At 41.9% G+C, this 19,688-nt stretch overlaps 2 protein-coding genes across 15 annotated transcripts in view; one reads left to right on the top strand and one right to left on the bottom strand.

Moving 5' to 3' along the window:
- Window positions 1-19,688, bottom strand: part of LMNTD2 (lamin tail domain containing 2) — an 88,757-nt gene that overhangs the window by 43,810 nt on the left and 25,259 nt on the right. For 3 of the 4 annotated variants that reach the window (XM_080975607.1, XM_080975608.1, XM_080975610.1), the window contains exons 1-2: window positions 5,812-5,939; window positions 3,360-3,572 (exon numbers count right to left, since the gene is read on the bottom strand). In XM_080975607.1, the coding sequence (XP_080831733.1) occupies window positions 3,360-3,572; window positions 5,812-5,924 (326 nt within the window). In that variant the 5' untranslated portion in view covers window positions 5,925-5,939. Of the gene's footprint in view, window positions 1-3,359; window positions 3,573-5,811; window positions 5,940-19,688 lie in introns of those variants that run through there. The other variant, XM_080975609.1, reaches the window with a different exon arrangement.
- The window catches only part of RASSF7 (Ras association domain family member 7), a 91,339-nt gene continuing 77,591 nt past the window's right edge, over window positions 5,941-19,688 (top strand). For 5 of the 11 annotated variants that reach the window (XM_080975667.1, XM_080975661.1, XM_080975658.1 and 2 more), the window contains exons 1-2: window positions 5,941-6,031; window positions 17,929-18,049. The gene's annotated coding sequence lies outside the window, so the exon portion shown is untranslated. Of the gene's footprint in view, window positions 6,032-6,055; window positions 6,075-17,923; window positions 18,050-19,688 lie in introns of those variants that run through there. The other 6 variants (XM_080975668.1, XM_080975669.1, XM_080975662.1 and 3 more) reach the window with 5 other exon arrangements.

The raw sequence follows: 19,688 nt of genomic DNA, 5'->3' as shown, positions 1-19,688 counted from the left end.
GGGGTGTAAACAGCAAAAATATGCCATGTTATCTGTTAGATAAAGGCAAATAAAGGGATGGTAGAACCAATAATTTTCAACTCTTGCTAAAAACCTTCAGAAATAGAAAGCATATTTTGCATTTCAACCCAAAGGTAACAAGCAAGGCTGGAAGCTAAGCTTTTGCAGGCAAACCCCTGCTAAAGCCAATCACTCCTAACTTCTTTACAAGTAACTTCTGAAAGGTAAGGCTAAGTTTAGTAGTTGCATAGCAGAAGGAATCTGGAAGTTTTTCTCATTTCCCAAGCCTTCCTCTAGCATCATGAAATGACAAACTACAGCAGCTGATATTCCTTCTCCTGCTTGATTACTGAGGCTGCAATTCCATCAGTGCTTGCTTGGAAAGAAAGCTCTTTAGATAAAACGGGACCTACTAAATAGAGATATATGCTCCTGAGCTGCACAGGTGCACGAGCTGCGGCTTCCTTTACATCTTCTTTTCAGGTTAGCATCCCTCCTTGTGTGTGTGTTTTTTTTTTTAAAGATATTTATTGAGATTTTCAAAATGTTACAAAAAAGAGAAAAAATAAAATAGAAGCAGAAGAGAGTACAAAGGATAAAAATAATTGACAAAATAGAAAAAAGAAGAAAAAAACCAACCCCTTCCCACCATATATGAAAAAATTCCAAATGAGAAAAAATGACAGAAAAAAAGAAGAATGCAAAAATCACAAAACTTTAAAAACATTTAAAAACAAATTCATTATTTTCAAATCCTTAACTGTCATTACCTTCTTTCTTAGACCTCCTCCTCCTCCCTTTCTTTGTATCCTAGTTATTAATTATCCCAGCAAATCCTTGACCTTATCTTTCTATAATAAAATAAACCTTAAACCTTAAACCTTAAAACTTAAATCTTATCCTTACCAACTTCTCATAATCATAATATTCTTTTCATAATTCTTTAAACATCTTTGCTAAAGCCAAGTAATTTCATTCCAACATTTTTCTATCATTCATCAATTTTATAAAACAGTTCTAATGGTAGAAAAAAGAGGTATAAACAGATCCAATCTTCATCCAGCGTCCCTTCCTCCTGGTTCCAGGTTTTGTCAGTCCTTATTCCTGTCAATCTAGCCCATTAACCTGGCAACCTTATGTCCGAGGCCCTCAAGTCTCTTCCATGACCCTTCCGCGGCTCTTCTTCATATTTGTAACTGTATTTTCCCTTGTCTCCTGCTCGTGGTAACTCCAGCTTGACAATGTTTTTAACCCTTCTCAACAGATCAGCCCCTTTTCCGTGTTCAACAATGAATTCCATGTAGTATTTAAAAGCATGTTTCAAAGGCCCTCCAGAATTGAGAGCCCCCACAGTCCCAAACATCTCACGGCCCGTTGCCGTATTTGAAAAGTCCAAACATCCCAGCATAGGGGGGTCAATCCAGCCCCCCATTTCCAAACCAAGCCAAACTTTTCCTTTCCAGATATGGCTTTTTCCAAGTTCATTTGTCAAATCCAAAAAATCATATTCCTGTTGGGCCTGTTCTGTCAAAACACACTCCTGATTTAATGTCAAAAACTCCTGTTCTGTCAAGACACACTCCTGATTTAAATCCTGAGCTCCACATATTTTCCCACTGTCTGTTCAAAGTTTCCCACTGCCTGTTCAAAATTTCTAGTCAAAGTCGCCATCCAATTCACCTTCTCGTGTAATTGTTCCAGTAGATCGTTTGTTTTATAGAGAGCATACAACAAGGCTTCTGAATACATTGTCCTACAAGGTCAGATACTTGTTCCCACGGTTGTAATCTGTAACAGCTGTCGACTCCCTGGAGTTAATTACAGTTTCACAGTTACAATTTCACAGACTCCCCCTAGGGGGAAGACTTCTATTTATTCTTGCAACAAAGTTTCCTTTTTTAAGATACTTTGTCCATATATAATCCTTTAAAATGCGAAAGGGAACAGTGGAATCACGAGGTTTCTCTTCTTTTAGCCATCTGTCAAAAACACTTGTCTTTGGTTAATGAACTTCACGCATCAGTCCTGACAGCCCGCTCCAGGATCAGGATGGAGGAAAGTTACTTCACTTTAAAGTCACTTTAAACAGTCCAAAAAGATCCCCCCCTTCTCCTGCTGTCGAAGGGGGGTTCCACAATTTTAAATGGTGAAATCCAATCTTTTAAAAGCGATTTCCTGAGCTCTAGTTTAAATTGCCTTTGCTTTATTCTGTTTACAAAAGAACGGAAGGATGACTTCCTGTTTAGACCTTCCCGTTCCGTACTAAATTCAAGTAAATTTTTAAAGTCCGATTCTTTCCTACTCGCAAGTCCTTATTTGATGTCCAATTGTTCAAAGTCTAAGTACTCACGGGTGCTTATTTTAAAGTCCAAATTGTCCCAGGAAAAAGGCAGCGCTCTCCGGCAACAGTTATGCGGCTTCGCTCCACGGAAATAGCAGTTGATTCACAGCACCGCGCCACTTCCCCCTCTTCACTTCAGAGCCCGTTAGTGGGTTCCTTAGCGGGTTGGGGGGGCGCTAAAGGTGCCCGCCGAGTCCCATGGTCACAGGCTTCAGCCGCCTGTGATTTTTAAGTGGGTCCCCACTTCGCCGTAGCGGAGAAGACCCGTTTTCCGTGGAGCTAGTCCCTCCAGTTCAGAGGCAGTCCGCCATTGCCGGTGGCACCACCCCGGAAGTCTCCGCATCCCTCCTTGTGAGCCCAACAAAAGTAAACTGGGAATGATGCTTGTTGGGCTCACAAGGCATCCCTCCTTGTGAGCCCAACAAGCATCATTCCCAGTTTACTTTTGTTTATTCTGCCCCATTTTTTATTTTTTTTATTCTGCCCCATTATGAGACAAAGGGCATATGGCTGCCTCACAGTCCCATCCTTACAAGACAAAGGGAAAGAGGCAATTGATCAACTTCAGTTATATACCCAGGAAGGGGTGGATTTCGTTATTTCAGTGGAGGAACAGTCCCCAAAAGTAAGTGCAAACATGATTGAGGTGTCAGCCATTCAGATGGCAAACTGCACAATTTTAAGTTAACGCTGTATAAACCTTTGCACGTGTGTCGGTACAGTAGAATAAAGCTCATGTCTAACCAGCAGGTGTTAGGATATTTATGTTCACTTGGGTCTATAAAAGGCTCTAAAAAAATGACATGGGAGCAAAATTGTGCTGTGCCAGCTACATATAAGAAACGGCGAAGCAGCCTTCCCTAGCTAGATGGTGTTGGACTCTACTCTTATTGTCTCTGAGCGTTGGCCCTGCATGCTGGAGCTGAGGGGACTTGTAGCCCAAAACATCCAGAGGACACCAATTTGGAGAAAGCTGCTCTAAAGGTTATGAAGGAATCCATTTGTGAACAATGCTTACACACTCTGTTTCTTCGGGGATTCAACAGGAGAAGGGGAAGGACTGGAGCTGCCAACTCTTTCACTGTCCAGATTGGGGCTGAACATCACGCTGAGTTTGAGGACAGGAGAATCCTTCTCCTTTACCCCCACGAGCTGGCTGTTAGCGGCATCCCTATCTATTTCATTTTCATCTTCTTCCACAATGACTTGTTTTATGCTGGATTTCTTTTCCCTGTGAAAAAACAGAAATAACTGTGCAGCATAGATTCTCTGCAAATCAAAACATTCTTTACTCTTTTACTCTTCCTATGAATTGCAACCACCAACCATTTTACACATAGCATATGAACAAAGTTGAATTTACTGCTTAATGTGCCCTTGACTTGACAGAGAGCCTCAGCCAAAGTTACTGTATTTTTTGCACCATAACACTCACTTTTTTCCTTCTAGAAAGTAAGGGGAAATGTCTGTGCGTATTATGGAGGGAATGCCTACGGATGGCGGGGGGGATCTGCTGCAGTTGTGAGCAGAGGATCCATGGTTCCCCTTCCTTCCCTCCTCCGTGGCTCGCTTTGAAACAGCAAAGCGGGAGAAGAGCCGCTGAGTGGGGAGGAGAGAGAGACAGAGAGCCCGCTTCTTTAAAGGAGCAAAGCGGGAGAGGAGAGGAGTCGCTTACACGAGTGTAAGCGGCTCCTGTCCGGTTGGTTCCTTTAAAGCAAGCAGGCTCTCTGTCCCTCTCTCCTCCCCACTCAGCTCGCTACATAGCAGCAAAAAATCTGAGATCGTGTATCTGAGAAGAAATGGGAGGAGAGATACAACAATAAACGTTTGTTATCCAATATATTTGGGAACTGATACACTTTTCATTACACACACAATGAGTGCATCTATAAAACTCACTACCATATGCATATATTGCAGCAAATATCAGAAATTGTTGTTATTGCCAGTCATGTGGGAGCACTGACAGTCCCAGTTATGTTGTGTGAATGTTCAGTCATGAACTTATTGTCAACTGCACGAGAATGCCAACAGCAGCAACCTGGCAAATTATGTGAATATGTGGAAATGCAACAGTAGACCAGTGACAGTTTACAACACCTTGAATAAACACTGTAACAATGCATCCCAGAAAAATATTTAATATGCTGTTAATGGGGAAAAAGCTAACTACTAAAAAGAAATAGATTTTGTTCAAAACACTTTGAGCAAGCATGTGGTATTTGGTTTATTATTCATGCATTTAAATATTTAATCAAAACACTGAGAACAATTCAGGTATCACAAAGAAGCAAAGAATGTTGTGAGAAGATGAGAATGATGAGAAGGGTTTGGTGTGAGGTGCCCTCAGAATGCAGACAACACTCTGTCCTGTTTCTCTCCTCTGAGCCATGTGAGGCTGGACAGGGATTTAATATGCCAGTGTTCTGGATGAGGGATAATAAACAAAAGCTGAATCCTGACAAGACAGAGACACTGGGAGTAAGTGGTTCTCATGTCCTGGAATTAACTGTGTAGCCTGTTCTGAAGGGGTTGAACTCCCCTTAATAGAGCAGGTACAAAGTCTCCCAGATCCAGCATTGTCTTCCCAGGTCCAGGTAGGCTCTAAATCCATTCACAGGCTGGTCTACACATGCATGTACATTTTTCCCCACACTATGCCTAGCAGCTAAATGTGTGAAGTAAATTGACTCAATTACAAATATTGTGCTTGAAAACAAATCAAAGTTCTCTTTGTGTGGTTGCATTTAAGATGGCCTATGCAGACATTCAGGTGATATTTGATGCACTTGGTCTGGGAGATGGGTTGAAATTCTTTCTTGCATAGCCCTAGATAAGCCACTTTCCCTCACCTTTATTCTAAGTGGATAAAATGGAGGTGGAAAGTGACCCAGTGGATGCTTCTGTTTAGGAAAATGGGGTACTGTGCCACCAGCCCCAGCCTGCCCTCAGCAAGCCTGCGTTGCAGCGGGGTTGGACTAGAGGACCTTTGTGGTCCCTTTCAACTCAACGATTCTATGATTATTTTTCTATGATTATTAAGACCTTGCCTGCCTGCCTTCTTACTGACAACCAGCCCAGGGGGTGGCACTGCTTGTCAGCTTCCTCCTCCTTAGGCCCATTGTTTCTCTCGTAGAACTCAGCATGGATGAGAATAGGAACAAAAACAGAATTATTTCTCTCTGCCTGTCATTGGCTCGAGCTCCTGCTACTCCTACTGGTGTCCTGCCCTTCTGCTCCACCAGCCCCAATGAGCAACAACCACTGCTGGCTGTGTTACAGGATTGTTGTAAAGGCAAGCACAGTAACACATAGGAAGCACCACCACTTCAAAATGGTCTCTTAAGTTATTCTTCCTCACTACTGCCACCACCAAAATAATGGGATCCAATAACTAGGTTTGCTTGCTTATGTTTTCCCAATCAAATAGTTGCTTATCCCCTCCCTGCCCCATAACCCCCATAACTCACATGGCTATCTTTCCTCTGCTGTTGCACTTAGGGGGGGTGAGCTTTGTGATCCTAGTACTGTTGGTTGTGTCTCTGCCCCAGAGGCCTAGCAAAGTCTTTGTTGAGGTCACCATAGTAACGTAGTAAAGTGGGAGACAATGAAGTATGATGCAGGGAGGGAGACCAGAAAGAAAAAGACCCATTGAGGAGAGAGTTATCTTGGGGCCTTCCTGAAAAATCAGTAAGTCACAGAAGTGATTTAGAAGGAGAAGAACATTTCTCCTGTATGTAACTTATTTTTCATACGAAGCAATGTTAGTTTAGATTATGGGTTCTTGAAATCATCAGTTTTGTATTGACATATTGCTCATACTGTGTTTCCACACTTAACTCCTCCACGCACAACACAACATACCCCACACAAACACATGCCATTATAATTGAGAAAACTGCAACAGAAAAAGAATGAATGGGAAAAGAGGGAGAAGGGAGTACAAAAGTGAGATTTTGGTTTGTGTATATATGTACACCTGTGGTTTCTCATTGCAGCAAAATATGTGAACTGATTCCACTGAGAAATAGTTTGCATATGTGGTTCAATCTTGATGGTTCATTCTCATATGCAGCACTTCATGCGATGAGCAAGCTTATGTGGATTGACGACATGAAGCATGGCACCCCAAGAAAGGAACACCAATGCTTTCACATAGTTCTTAAATACCAACCAACCATGTAACCATTCACTTATTCTACATAGGAGAAATCCACAAGAAGTTTAGGCAAGGGCAAAGTGAAGATGGAAGTCAGGCAGGGTATGTTAAGACTGTATGGGCACCCAGACTCAAACAGAATGGATTGATAATTCATGTGACAAAGAAGGTAACATGGAAAAGAAATAATTGTGTAAGCCTACTAGACCACAAAATATGGCAAGTGAACCCACAACCTTTGAAAGAACAACAAAGGGTTTCTAACACTATTATAGCTGGATCTGATCACTTTAGTTCCTGCTCACATTACACTCTCTACCTATAGGGATAGGATTTATCAACAGGATGCTGTTTTAACAGAGTTGGCTTCTCTGCTTGAAGCCTTCATAAAACACTTGTTGGCTGAGTTCCCAAGACAGATCATTTTGTTGAGTTTGCAAATTGAGTGTGTCATATTGACAAAGCAGCAAAGGCAATAAATTATTAAGAGTTTGTCTGTAAAGGCAGAGGCATAAAACATGCCAAATTCTCAAACGGAGCAGAAAGTATATATATAGCAAATCTCCCTTTTTTTGTATTTGTTACTCCTTCATCTCTTTCAGTCTTTCCAGGCTCAGTTCACATGTCACAGTAAGCCATAGTTTACTATGAATACAGAGATGGTTGCTGCTTCACTCTTCCACTAGTGGGAATGGGACTGACAAACCATGCTTCCTGGCTTAGTATTATATCAGAACTGGGGGTCGAGGGTAGTTTTGTTCCAAACCACAAATGGTAAGCCAAGAACAAGCTTTGGCTTAGCATCATAATTTATTTGGAATGAACCTCAGTCCCTGGTGTGGACATGATGCTATGTCGGGGATCGTGGTGCTCCCAGTTATACTAGGAGTGCAGTAGGAGCCATCTGCTCCTGGACACACGTGCAATATCACCCTCCTGTTGGTGATCCCTAGCAAGGGACATTTAGGGTCATACTACTCTGATACTGCCTTTCCCTCATTGTTCCTGTGTTGTAACTTGCATTTTGTTTCCACTTCTGCATATAGTGCTAAACCATGGTTTAGAGTTACGTTTGCACACAGCCATAGTGTTAGATGAGGATAATTTTCTACACAAGTTGGAAACTCCTACATGGCAGAACTATCTGGCTGAAATGTTATGAGTCTGTTTAACACAGGGGTGGAACCAAGAAGTGGGCCCAACCTACCAAGATATGATTATCTTGGGGGCTCAGTAGTTAACCTTTTACTTGTGTTAGCTAAACAGAAAGAAATAAAGATATTTAGAAAAATGACTTTATTGTTTAAAATAAAAATTAAATAAATTAATAAAAAGGGCTTTTCTTGTATGCACACACAAATATAAAAACACACATATACACAAAATATAAAAACACACATATATAAAAACACACATATACACAAAAAACATATATACCATTAAATAGATGACAGCTGGCTCCCTAATGTCTCATTTTATTTTATTTTTGGTTTATTTGTCTTGCCTCCTGGCTGGTTAAAGTTTTCTGAGTTAGAATCCCACCCCTACAGGGTAGGTTAGCCTGGATGACCCCTGGAGGTTAGTTCCAGCTTAATGTATCTATTATAGTCTTTTTCCTTTGGTGTTTCTTGACTTTGTTTTTGGCCTCAAAACTCAATGGGTTTGTTGACCTAAAGTTAACTTTTAGCCTCCTTATCTTTATATCCTTTTCTTTTAGACTTAGGGAAGAAGATACAACAAAGCATATTTGTAGAGATTTGTCATCCAATTTACATTCGGCTTGAATAGGGCTTTACCTGCTTTTGTGTGTACAACAATAGAAGTTTAAATCCCTCTTGTTGACCACAGATTTCCGCATCATAATTTTAGCTTGTTGTGCAGTGCATCTGAGTGTTTCGCAAATGTTGACTATTGCTACTGCTTATTGGAGGAAGGAAATCTGGGTGTTAGAATTCTATGCTTTTAGGAATTGCAGTCAGAAAAATGTTCAGTATGCTCTTCATCTCTGCCTTGTGACCTGCCAAAGAATCTGACATTTGATTTGGCTTCTTAAGCAGGATGACTTTCTTTTTCTTTTTTAAATATAGTAATCATTGCTAGAGATAAATGCTGGAAGCAAAAAGTGCCCAAGTGCTTTTATCCCCTCCCTGCCAAGGAATGTGTAGAAAATCTGATAAATGCATGGAAACCAAAGTGGGCTTTGAATGGGATATTTTGTGGTCAGGATTCAAGCCTTCAAGGCTTCCCGTACTAATGGTTCTGATCAAACTCAGTAACTTTGGACAACTTTTGTAAAATATTGCAAAATTCATTCTAAGCTCAGAATGTACATTTTCTTGCTGCAGAATTTGGTTCACATGTGCAAAAGCAGTCTAACTTCAGGCCACTATTGATTGAAATTAGGAAATACAGCTGTCTAGAAGCAATAAAATAAATTGTGATCAGTATAACATGGGCTGTTGACAATTCTTCAATATGTCCCAAGCTTCCCATTTCACTCCAGCTGCAGACCAGTTTGCATGTTTCTGCTCAATTTAAGTAATGAGGGATGACTTATGTGTAATAAGCTTGTTATCTTTCTTCCTCCCCCCACTCTGTCAAGAAAGGGTGCTGTGTCAAAGTTTCTTTTTCAAGCTGTCTAGACATTTTGACATCTTAGGACTGCAGAGCAAAGAAAATCAAGTGTCTTTCCTGTAATTAGAATTTTGTTGCTTTTGCACCCCCCCCCCAAGGAATTGATTATAAGACTAATATTGTCTTGGTAGGGGGTTGAGGGAGAATCCAGTGGGGGGCATAATTGCTCCCTTCATTTCTGTTACTTACTTTTTGTACTGTCAATTGATGATACTTAGGAGAAAGAGAAGAGGAAAGCCAAACATCATGACATATTTTGCTTTATTTGTTCAAGGTAAGGTGAAATGGGGACTGTTTTCAACGTTTAAGGGCTGTTTTAATTGCCCGTGTGTAAAATGTGGTTGTGGGTAACATTTTATATCCTGTTGTAATATTTTCTAAAAATAGGCAAAGATTGGGGACAGACTAAGTTGAGATAAAGTATAGGCAAAATCTTAAATGTTTTGCAGCTAAAATGTTTGCATTTTGTTCATCCATCAATTGCATAAATCGGCTTTTTTCAAATTTTTGCTCTGATCCCTTCCTTGGTTGCTAATACAATTTGTTGATGCTGTTTCAAAGCCCAACTTCTTACAGTTAGACTTGCTAATTGGATTTTTACTTTACAATCTATTTAGTCTCCTGTGAACATACAGTATGAACCTTTAACCCAACTCAGCACCCTCCTAACTCCGATTCTTGTTCTAATAACACATCCACCTGAGCACGGCAGTCTCTGGCCTCATAACAGAGCCTTGTGTTGGTTTCTCTAGTCTGTTGCAACTGTTTTGGGAGAATTGGTATTGTGTACGTCTCTCTGACAGGTGGCAAGGTAAGGGCCTTTAAACCTGTAATGTCATTTCTAATCTCATTCTACTCTGTGTTCTAGTGTGTTCTAATCTTCTTTGCTATTTACAGCCTGTGCGGTGGTATAGCGATCAGTGTGTTTTAAAACACAAAATCAAAACTCCTCTCTTTTCATGTTTTAATGTATCTCAGGTTGGCCCTAGCTGAACATAATATCAAGTCACTATTACTACCACTTTACGCTTGTTCGCTACAAACTTGTAAATTTGTATTTGCACAGTAGCCTGTGACAAGGAGGAATAAACTCCAGACCAGGAGCAATGCAAGCTTTTGTAATGTACAAAATACAGTGTTACCTCAGGTTAAGAACTTAATTCGTTCTGGAGGTCCGTTCTTAACCTGAAACTGTTCTTAACCTGAGGTACCACTTTAGCTAATGGGGCCTCCTGCTGCTGCCACGTGATTTCTGTTCTCATCCTGAAGCAAAGTTCTTAACCCAAGGTACTATTTCTGGGTTAGCGGAGTCTGTAACCTGAAGCGTCTGTAACCTGAGGTACCACTGTAGTTGATTGTTTTTCTTCTTTCTCTGCATTGTTTTCCCCTGCAGTATGAGTAGTTGTGTAGGCTGTTATTTTTACACTACAGTTTGTTGTATCTGGATGAAATGGCAACCTGTGGTTAATCAAAAATGCACCCAAAAGCTTCTGAATACCTTCTTGTAGCTGTGCCAGAAGAAGGGATGAATGGGAGTTGTGTAAGCCTGAGCATGGTCCATTCCCCTCACAATAAACCATGGTTTATTTTGACACTTGAATGCAGCCAATGGGTGGGATTCTGGCATTCATGCTTGGAGTAAACCAATATTTGATTTTAATGGCTCTACTTTAAACATGAATAAGTCTCAATCCAATCCAATGGTTTTATTTTTCCATCAGTTCCTCATGTGGCTGTCCAACCTAAGCTCTTGTAGCCTCCATTTTTAAATCTTTGTGACCTTACCGATTTTGTACTTTGCAGCATGGTAGTGTGTTGCTATGGATGCGATTCACAACAGCATTTTTATCTGCAGCTATATATAGCTATCTGCATTGGGTACCTTTCTGCTCACTAGCTATAATGTTGACAACTGTTTCAGGGAAAGAGACCCACTGCTATGGATAGGATAGGATAGGATAGGATAGGATAGGATAGGATAGGATAGGATCCATTAGAATTCAAGGGGTTTGGAGTTAACATGGAGAAAGTGGGGGGTGGTATGGATTTTAGATGCTGAAGTTAGCATTTACAACATGTTTGTGACTACTGGCTTTCCTAACAGCACATGTTTTATTTGATCAGCATTGTGTGCTTTGATGAACTGGATGGTAGGAAGGAGTCCTTTAGGAATGAGATAAAGGGCATTATCACACAACCAACAAATTGAGAGGTTTGACTTTTATGGGGGTGTTAGTATTTGAAAATGTGAGAAAAAGAAATAATGACATTCCATTCTGAATACATTCACCTTTTGGGAACACTCTTCTCTAGTGGGCAGGACTGTGAGAGCAGCATTGGAAATCTGTTAGGTGAAACAAGGAAGCATGCAGGCTAATTCTAGATACTCGTAAGTTAATAATGGATCAGCATAATGATAGCAGAACCTGAAGGAATAGTGCTATGATAATTTGTTGGGGAAGGGGATCCGGGACCCATCTCTGGGTGTGCTCCTTCTCCCCATCATCACAATGAGGACTCAGGAGCCTGAAAATTTGGGAAGCCCATACATTGCCAACCAGATGTCCACCATTACCAGAAACCACAGTATACCTGCAACTGCTGTGCCTATCTCAAACAACAGAAGCCTGACAGCAAACCCTTCTGAAGAATTGTCATGGACTGGCTGGACACAGAGGAATGGTGGGAGGAAGCAGCTGGGGAACCCTCAAAGTAAGAAGGCTCAGAGTACGGGGATTGGTGGTGAGATGACAATGAGTGGTCAGAGGGAGAAGAAGGAGAAGATTGAGAAGACGTGTCAGAAGCTGAAGAGCTAACAGGGCTTAGTGAAGTGAACAGTCCAGAATCAGAGGTAGAAGCTGCAGTAGGAGAGTGCGATGAGGAAGGTCAAGAGCCAGAGAGATGAGTCAGGTTGGTGAAGAGGCATGGGTGTCTCCCCCTTCTGCTGCGACAAGCTCTCCTCCCCGCCCCCTGGTCTCCCAGAACCAGGAGTGTCATAAAGTGGGAGGAGCAAAGACAGGCACACAGGCACAGTCTCAGATTGGAAAGGTGGGTACTTAGGCTGCTTTGGGGAGGAGGGGACCTTCAGTCTCAGCAACTGCTTCATGGGGGCAAGTCCTACTGAAGAAGAGTTGCTGCGCTCATTAGGCCTGATACTCCTATGGAGATCCTGGTTTGTTTGTTTTCTAATAAAGAGTTCACTTCACTTACTTTGTGTGATTTACTGCTGGTTCGTTCAGAAATAACTCTTTGGGCACATGTGAGAGCTATTTACATAAACGGTTAGTGTTTGCAATGCATACACCGCAGGACCAGCCTGCCCATGAGGTGAGGCAATTGTCTCAGGGCTGCTGGTTCCAGATAGCTGTGAGCGGTGGCAAATCCAGCTCTTGAACAACGTGCTGCTCACTGCCTCTGGCAATTGTTGGCCGCCTGCTCTGCTGCATGTCCATTGCTCTCATGCCCATTGCCACTGCTGCAGGCAGTGGATATGTGGGTACATGGCAGGTGCAGCATTTTCTGTTTTGCCTCTAACGATAAGACATCCAGGGGCAGCCCTGATACACTTGTTTTAGTGCAACCAGTGCAACATCTTTGCACTGGTGAAAGCCAGTACCACAACCCAAGGCAAACAATGAACTGAGGCCTTTTTCTGTTGAGTTGTTTTAATTTGGGGAAAGTACGTCCAAGAATGGTTTTCTTGGACCCCAATTATTCTAACCTTGTTACTTATAAATTGGCTCAGAATAATATATCTTCTACAGAAAGCTGACAGAGTTCTTGAATTTTGGAGCTTAATAATATTATACAAGCTTGCATTGATAGAACAATTTTGAATTACTTCACATAAACATGCATTACATTAAAAAGTAAATCAATACTTCTGGGACCACATCCAAGACCTGAGGTGTACAATGCACTACATTTACGCATTCCCACTTCTCTAGTTGCCTTGTTCTTACATAATTTTGCTTGGTATTCTTTTTTGGAATAATATCTTTCAAACAAAGTCTATAATACTGAACTAAAATATTGCAAAGTTTGCCTCATGCTATTTCAGTGGTCTCATTTGCACATAACACCAAACCATGGCTTGTTTAGCTTAACTATGCTTTGGTTAAATGTTTGAACCTAGCCTAGCAGATTAATCATGGTTTTTTTTTCTGTCGGCAAGCCATGATATGTGGCCATGGTTTGTTTTTGGCTGACAAAGCATGGCTTGTTTTTAACTGTAGTTTGGTGTTATGCTTGATTCCAACAACTTTGCCTAACCAATTTGTGTGGGGCCACCTCCCTGCTCATAAGGCTACAAATAAATGAGACAAGCAGCTGGAAAACCAAGCTTTGGAGAGTCAAGGCACATCATGTTTGCTGGTCTGTGAGGCAACATGGTTTATTAAACATTCACATTAAACATTCACATTGTGTGTGAATTAAACTGTGAGAGTACATCCTTGCTATGTTCTCTGCTATATTGCTTATGCTAGGGCCAGTGTGTAATCAGTTCTATGTGGGAAGTAGCAACAAATATTGAACCTTGGGGAACTTGCTTGAGTTGAAGATGCATATTGGTGGCGCTGGTATTACTCTTGATTTTGCATGAACTTTTGTGGTAACTCAAAATAAGCAGGCTGAGTTTATCTGGGTGAAATATTTACATAGCTCATGAGTATGCTTTCAGCTCTTTACACAGGGGATCTTTTATACAAAGAACCAAGGCTTTCTCTGTATGCGCCTAAATTCAAGCCCGGTGTCAGCATGTGGCAACTTTGGGGAAGTAAAGCCTGTCTGGGACCCTCAATGCCAGGCAGTTTGGAGCAAGTATTTCCCATAGTGCTCTGGGACACTGTAGAAAAGTAAAATGGCCACAAACTCAGTGTGCTGTTTATTGTCACTTCCAGGACCATTTCACAGGACCCAGGGTCGGAGGGACAGGGGCGAAACTAGGCTTTATTTAACCCGGGTCAAAGACTCAGTTTGGCGTGCGTGCGCACACACACACACATTTCGTACACCAACACACAGGCTGGGAGTCTCAATGGTGCCCCCTCTGGAGGCTTCACCTGGGGGGGGGGGGAAACCCAGCTAGTCCACTCCCACCCCACATAGCTCTGGCTCTGCTGAGGGAGTCCACTGCAGTGCAGTTTTCTGACTCAAACCTGACCCTGCTTGTATTTATCTTTTATCTTCCACTTCCAACACTTCTTCATAGCCTTTATCTGCATGAATTATGTAAGTATATCCTGGATCAGGCACAGGAGGCTTCTGAAGAGCAGTACAAGCCTGATACCTCTCTTCTGACTTCTCCAATGTTTAATAAGTTACCTGAGAAACAAGCTCAAGATGATGAGCTAGAAACTGTTGTAGAGCTTGCATTCACAGTAAATCACAATTATTTCTTGGTTCACTTCATTTTGCAAATGAATTTACGTAGTCAAGAAGAAAATCCACATTTGGAATGAATAATTAAGGCCATTTTGCTCTCCTCTGTGGCAGTGGCAGGGTAAATGAATACGTAATATGTGATGCTGGATCTCGGCACAGTCACAATACACAGAAACCACACGCAATAATCCAAAACTGTGAGCAGGAGATTTGAAGCTACAATGCCCTGGGATTTACTGTGCTCTAAATACAAATTTGAGGCATGGTTGTTTTTTTCAGGATACTAAATTCAGTAGCAAGTAGTGGTAATGTAATTCATCCCGAGAGTCGTGTGTGCCTCTGTTTAATTATATAGTAGCTGGTCCACATAAGAGCTTTATGAGCTGGCTTATGCTTTCAGACACAAACCCAAAGCAAATCAGCTGCACTAACAGTGCAGCATGCAATGGACTCTTATACAGTGGTACCTCAGGTTAAGAACTTAATTCGTTCTGGAGGTCCATTCTTAACCTGAAACTGTTCTTAACCTGAGGTACCACTTTAGCTAATGGGGCCTCCCGCTGCCGCACCGCCACCACGCGATTTCTGTTCTCATCCTGAGGTAAAGTTCTTAACCCGAGGTATTATTTCTGGGTTAGTGGAGTCTGTAACCTGAAGCGTCTGTAACCCAAGGTACTACTGTAGCTTGTTTTGCAGAGTTAGAAAAACAAAAACAAAAAGCCACACATGTAGCCTTTAGTTAAAGCTGTAAAAGCTTTGGCTTGTGCCAAAGGCACAAATTCGGTTGTCATGTCAGCACCTTTCCATTGCATCAATTAGAAGAGCTTGAATTACATTTCTCATTTTATATGCATTCAGATAATTAGAAACTCTCCCCCCCCCCCCCAAATGTGGAGATGTGATTATCACAGTGAAATACAACCCCAAGTCTGGGTTATAAAACAGATTATTCTAAACCCCTCCTCCATCTTTTCACAATAATGTCAAGTGATGGACACTGTGGCAAAAGAATCCAAATCTCTCATATAAATTATTGGCATCTGAACTGGTAGTGACTCACAAGGAACAAGACCTCAGGGCCATAGTGGATAGCATGATGAAGATGTCAACCCAGCGTGCACCAGCTGTGAAAAATGGTGAATTCCATGTTAGGGATCATTAAGGAAGGGATAAAAAGAAAACAAAACTGCCAATATCAAAACACAGTTATACTATGGTTATACTATATCATAACCTATGGGGAGACCACAGTTGGAGCAGTAGGTACAGTTTGGGTTGCCTCACTTCCAAAAGGTTATTGTCATCTGGAAAAATTCCTGCAGATGTTCATGCCCTCAAGCATGCTGGTACCTCTCTCCCCCTCCCCCACTCTGTTTTGGCAGCCTAAGTTTGCTATTTGAAGGAGTGATATGACATAGCAACAGGTAACCTGTTTGGTTATGCAATATGCTCTCTATGTCCCAAGGGCAAGACAGATACAGAGAGAAAACATATAATTTATACGCAGTGGAGCTGACGGGGCAGAAATAGATGTAGGTGGATATACAGGAGCTACATGCACAGTAGGTGGCCCCTGCTCATTATTCAGTCGTGCTGAGTGAGACTAGGGCCCTTTCCCACACAATTTATTGTATACACACCATATACCTTCCCTCAAGGCTGTGCTTCTGTTGTGGGAATATGGTAATGCTGCGTACTTCATATATGGGGAAAGTTTGTTTCTCTCCCTCTCCATCCTTCTGCTATTCACTGCATTTTTTGCCGTTGAAATTATTGCTGAATAGAAAGTGGTTATCCAAGTGCCATTGGTGTGTTTGCATAATGCCCCTTCCCTTCTTGCCCACAGCCAAATTCAGCTTCTTTTATTGGTTCTTATTTTGTATGCGGGAATTATTTAGAGGCTATGTGCTTCAAGCAGGACCATTAGGCAACTGCTGCATGGAGGTCAGGGGAGCATTGGAAAGCTGTTGGAAAACAATTGTGTGTCCCACAAGGCCTGTTAAATGTTTCCTAGGCTAATCTGCTGCCTTCAATTGCAGTGAGCTAACTATACCACCTTCATTTTTGAAAGAAGAGTCAACTTTCAGTCAGCTTCTGTGCACAGGGTGCGGGATGCTACCTTTAATGTTTGCTGTTTTGCTGTGTTTTTATTGTGTTGGAAGCTACCCAGAATGGCTGGAGCAACCCAGTAAATTAATAATAATAATAATTTGCCTCAGGCTGCAAAATGTCTTGGGCTGGCCCTACCTCCCAATAGGAGCACTAATTGACAGACGTATGGAGATGGAACTCTATGGAGCTCTGCAACTTGTAGGAAACCTACCCCCCACATGACAACTCTGAGCCAGTATGTGAACTTCTTACAACAATGTTGTGGTGTAGTCATGGTGATGCATTAGCAGCAGAGAGTGAGGGGGCTTGAAATGCTCAGGCTCTGACCATCTAGTGTACATAACTTTGGTTTCTTTCCTGCATCATCCCTTTTGCAGCTTGCTAAACTTGTTATTCCAATTTCTTCTCCCAAGAGCTCCAAATTATAAAATTTGGGTCAGGGGTGCTGGATGGAAATTTTGTAAAGGGCCCTGAAAATCCCGTGGGTAGTCCTTCTCACGTAATCATATTATTGAAAGGGAGGAGGCTGAGCATTAGCGAAGCCACACCTTTTCTCCTCTCCTAAACAATATCTCTCCATTTTGTGAATATTGTATTTGTATTCTTTGGAATTGACATAATTTGCGGCTTCATTGTGGAGCACACACCTTTTGGGGGGTTTTTTAAATAAAGGGTAGATGTATGTGGACAGCCACACAGATATCTTCTTATCTAGATTTAGCTGTGAAATTGCACTGTTGTCCTCGTGAGTGGGACTCGAGGAAATATCGTGCAAAGGAAGAAATGCAGTTAGAGCACACTTGGACTGGCTGTGTGGAAAGCCCCTGGCACTTGCCTCCTCGGGCCTCGACTGACTGCCCTTCAATTTCTGGTCAGGTTAGCTGAGTCAGTAACTTTCAACATGAAACCAGCAGTTAGAGTCAGATGTGAAATGACGGCCAGATAAAAGATAAAAAGTTTTAAAATCAGATTTGCGGGAAGTGCAAGGCAGGTTCAGTGCATTGGCTCAGCCTCATCCATTCTCCTCTTGTGGGCCCTTTCTCCCCCCTCCCCTCCCACCTGCAGCTTTGTGGGACAGGGCTTAAATAGGATTCCCGTCAAGAGGGGCTCTGCAGGAGTGGCTGGGGGGGTGGGGTGGAAAGCGTTGGAGTCATACAAAGACAAGCTCCCTTTGGTCCTTATGGATATTGTCATGCTTTTCACTCAGACAGACACGGACGTGTCACATGACCTAGGGCTGAGAGCCATTCTAGCCCTGAGGCCTGATTGGTCAGTGGCTCCTTTTTTGAAAGCCTAGGTGTCCGTGGCAACGAGAAGCAGATCAGCCATACTTTCCTGGGCTCTGAGAGGAGTGCAGCACGGACAGAAGAAAGATCAGCAGCACACAGGACCACAGCAGCCAGCAGGACTTTCTTCAGGTACCTTTTGGCTGTTTGGGTGGGTGAATGGGTTATTTAGTTATTTATTTCTAGTCAAACTTTTTGTATGGCAAATAATTGTGTTGATGAACTTAGGAGTATTTTCAAGTGAGGTGTTATCATTCTTCCCAAAGCCTCGCTGAATGCATCCCTGCTTTTTATAAGAGCTGTTTTACAAGACTCTTGGGAGTTGCACCTGTTATAAAAATCTGTGAAAATAAGTATTATGTTGGAGTTGTATTACACGTGCCACAACCCTGTTTCTGCTTCCAGAATTTTTCTCGCTGTTCGTCAAAAATTAAATGTGTGCATTAGTCCTTTTGACAGATGTTTAGACACCAGTTTAACTCTTAGTGGGGTCCTAGCATCTTTCAAATGTAGCATTAGAAATTCCCTAAAGGCATTTGATTTACAGTTTAATCTGAAGCACATATACAGTACTGAATTTGGAAGTAACACATGACCTACTACAACATGGAGTTCAGGTGAATTTTCTTCCAAGTATGCTTGCTTAGGATTGGATGCTCAACTATATGGGAAAAAAACTTTTTTTCTGGTCGCCTCTTGAAACTCACCAACTCTCTCTGAATTGGTAGAAACCAGTGGCCAGAAACTCAAGCATCTTAGGGAGAAACTAGATGTGGGCAGCCACATGTATGTATGCATGTCTTTGTCATATTCCCATATAAGTAGAGGGTGGAGGTTTCTCCCCTTTTTCTTTTACACACAAGGTATGCACAGTGATTCTCAAGTTGAGAATCCTGCATTGCAGGAGGTTGAACAAGATGACCCTCGGGGTCCCTTCCAACTCTACAATTTTATGATTCTATGTGCAAGTAAGGGGGCCATTCCATGTGTCACCTGACTGCACTTCGTTGCTTGAAACTCTTTTCTCCCCCACCTTGCTCACATCTGGTAGCAAATCTGGGCTGGAAGAAAAGTCATTTGAGCAATGGAATTGAGTGAGGTAAAGAAGGGGAGGGAGAATGGTTTTGCTGCCCCATACCAGCTCTCAGCACAACATTACAAATACACCCCCTGTATTCCATGGCTTTTTTATATCTGAACAAAGAGGGCACATGAATAAATGAATGTGGCTGCCCTGTCTTTTCTCATTTAGCCCTAAGGCTGCTATCTCACTTACTTCTGAGTAAGCATGCTTGGGATCTTGCCGTAATAACCTGATCTAAGCATATCTCCTTGGAAACAAGTTCTTTTGGTTTTTAATAGGAGTTGCAACAGCACAACCCTATGTATATTTAGTCTGAAGCAAGTCCAACTGTAAGAAGTATTCTCTGTGAGGGGCTGTGTATACAGGACTGTGGCCTTTATTTCCACATCAAGTGGCCTTTATAGTATTTCAGCCTAACATACAGTTGTAGGATAATGAATGACCATGTCCAAAATTAATTCCCAGTTGGAGGAGCAGACCTTCTATGTGGCTATGTTAAAACGATTTTTGCAAGGCTTTGTAACAGCCCAGGCAGGGTTTCTAGAAAGGTGCTTTAAAATGCACCTGATTTTTATTTGTTTGTCTTATGTTAGACTACTCTTGGTGATGAAAAGAACAACTGAAATTATCACACGGCTGATCCAGGGCTGCTACAGCAGCATAAGGAAGTACGCTGCTTCTAAAATA

This window comes from Podarcis pityusensis, assembly GCF_964106645.2.
Source record: "Podarcis pityusensis genome assembly, chromosome: 1".
NCBI classification, from domain to species: Eukaryota; Metazoa; Chordata; class Lepidosauria; order Squamata; family Lacertidae; genus Podarcis; species Podarcis pityusensis.
Note: the sequence above shows the minus strand (reverse complement) of the source record. Positions and strands in the feature narration are given on the sequence as shown.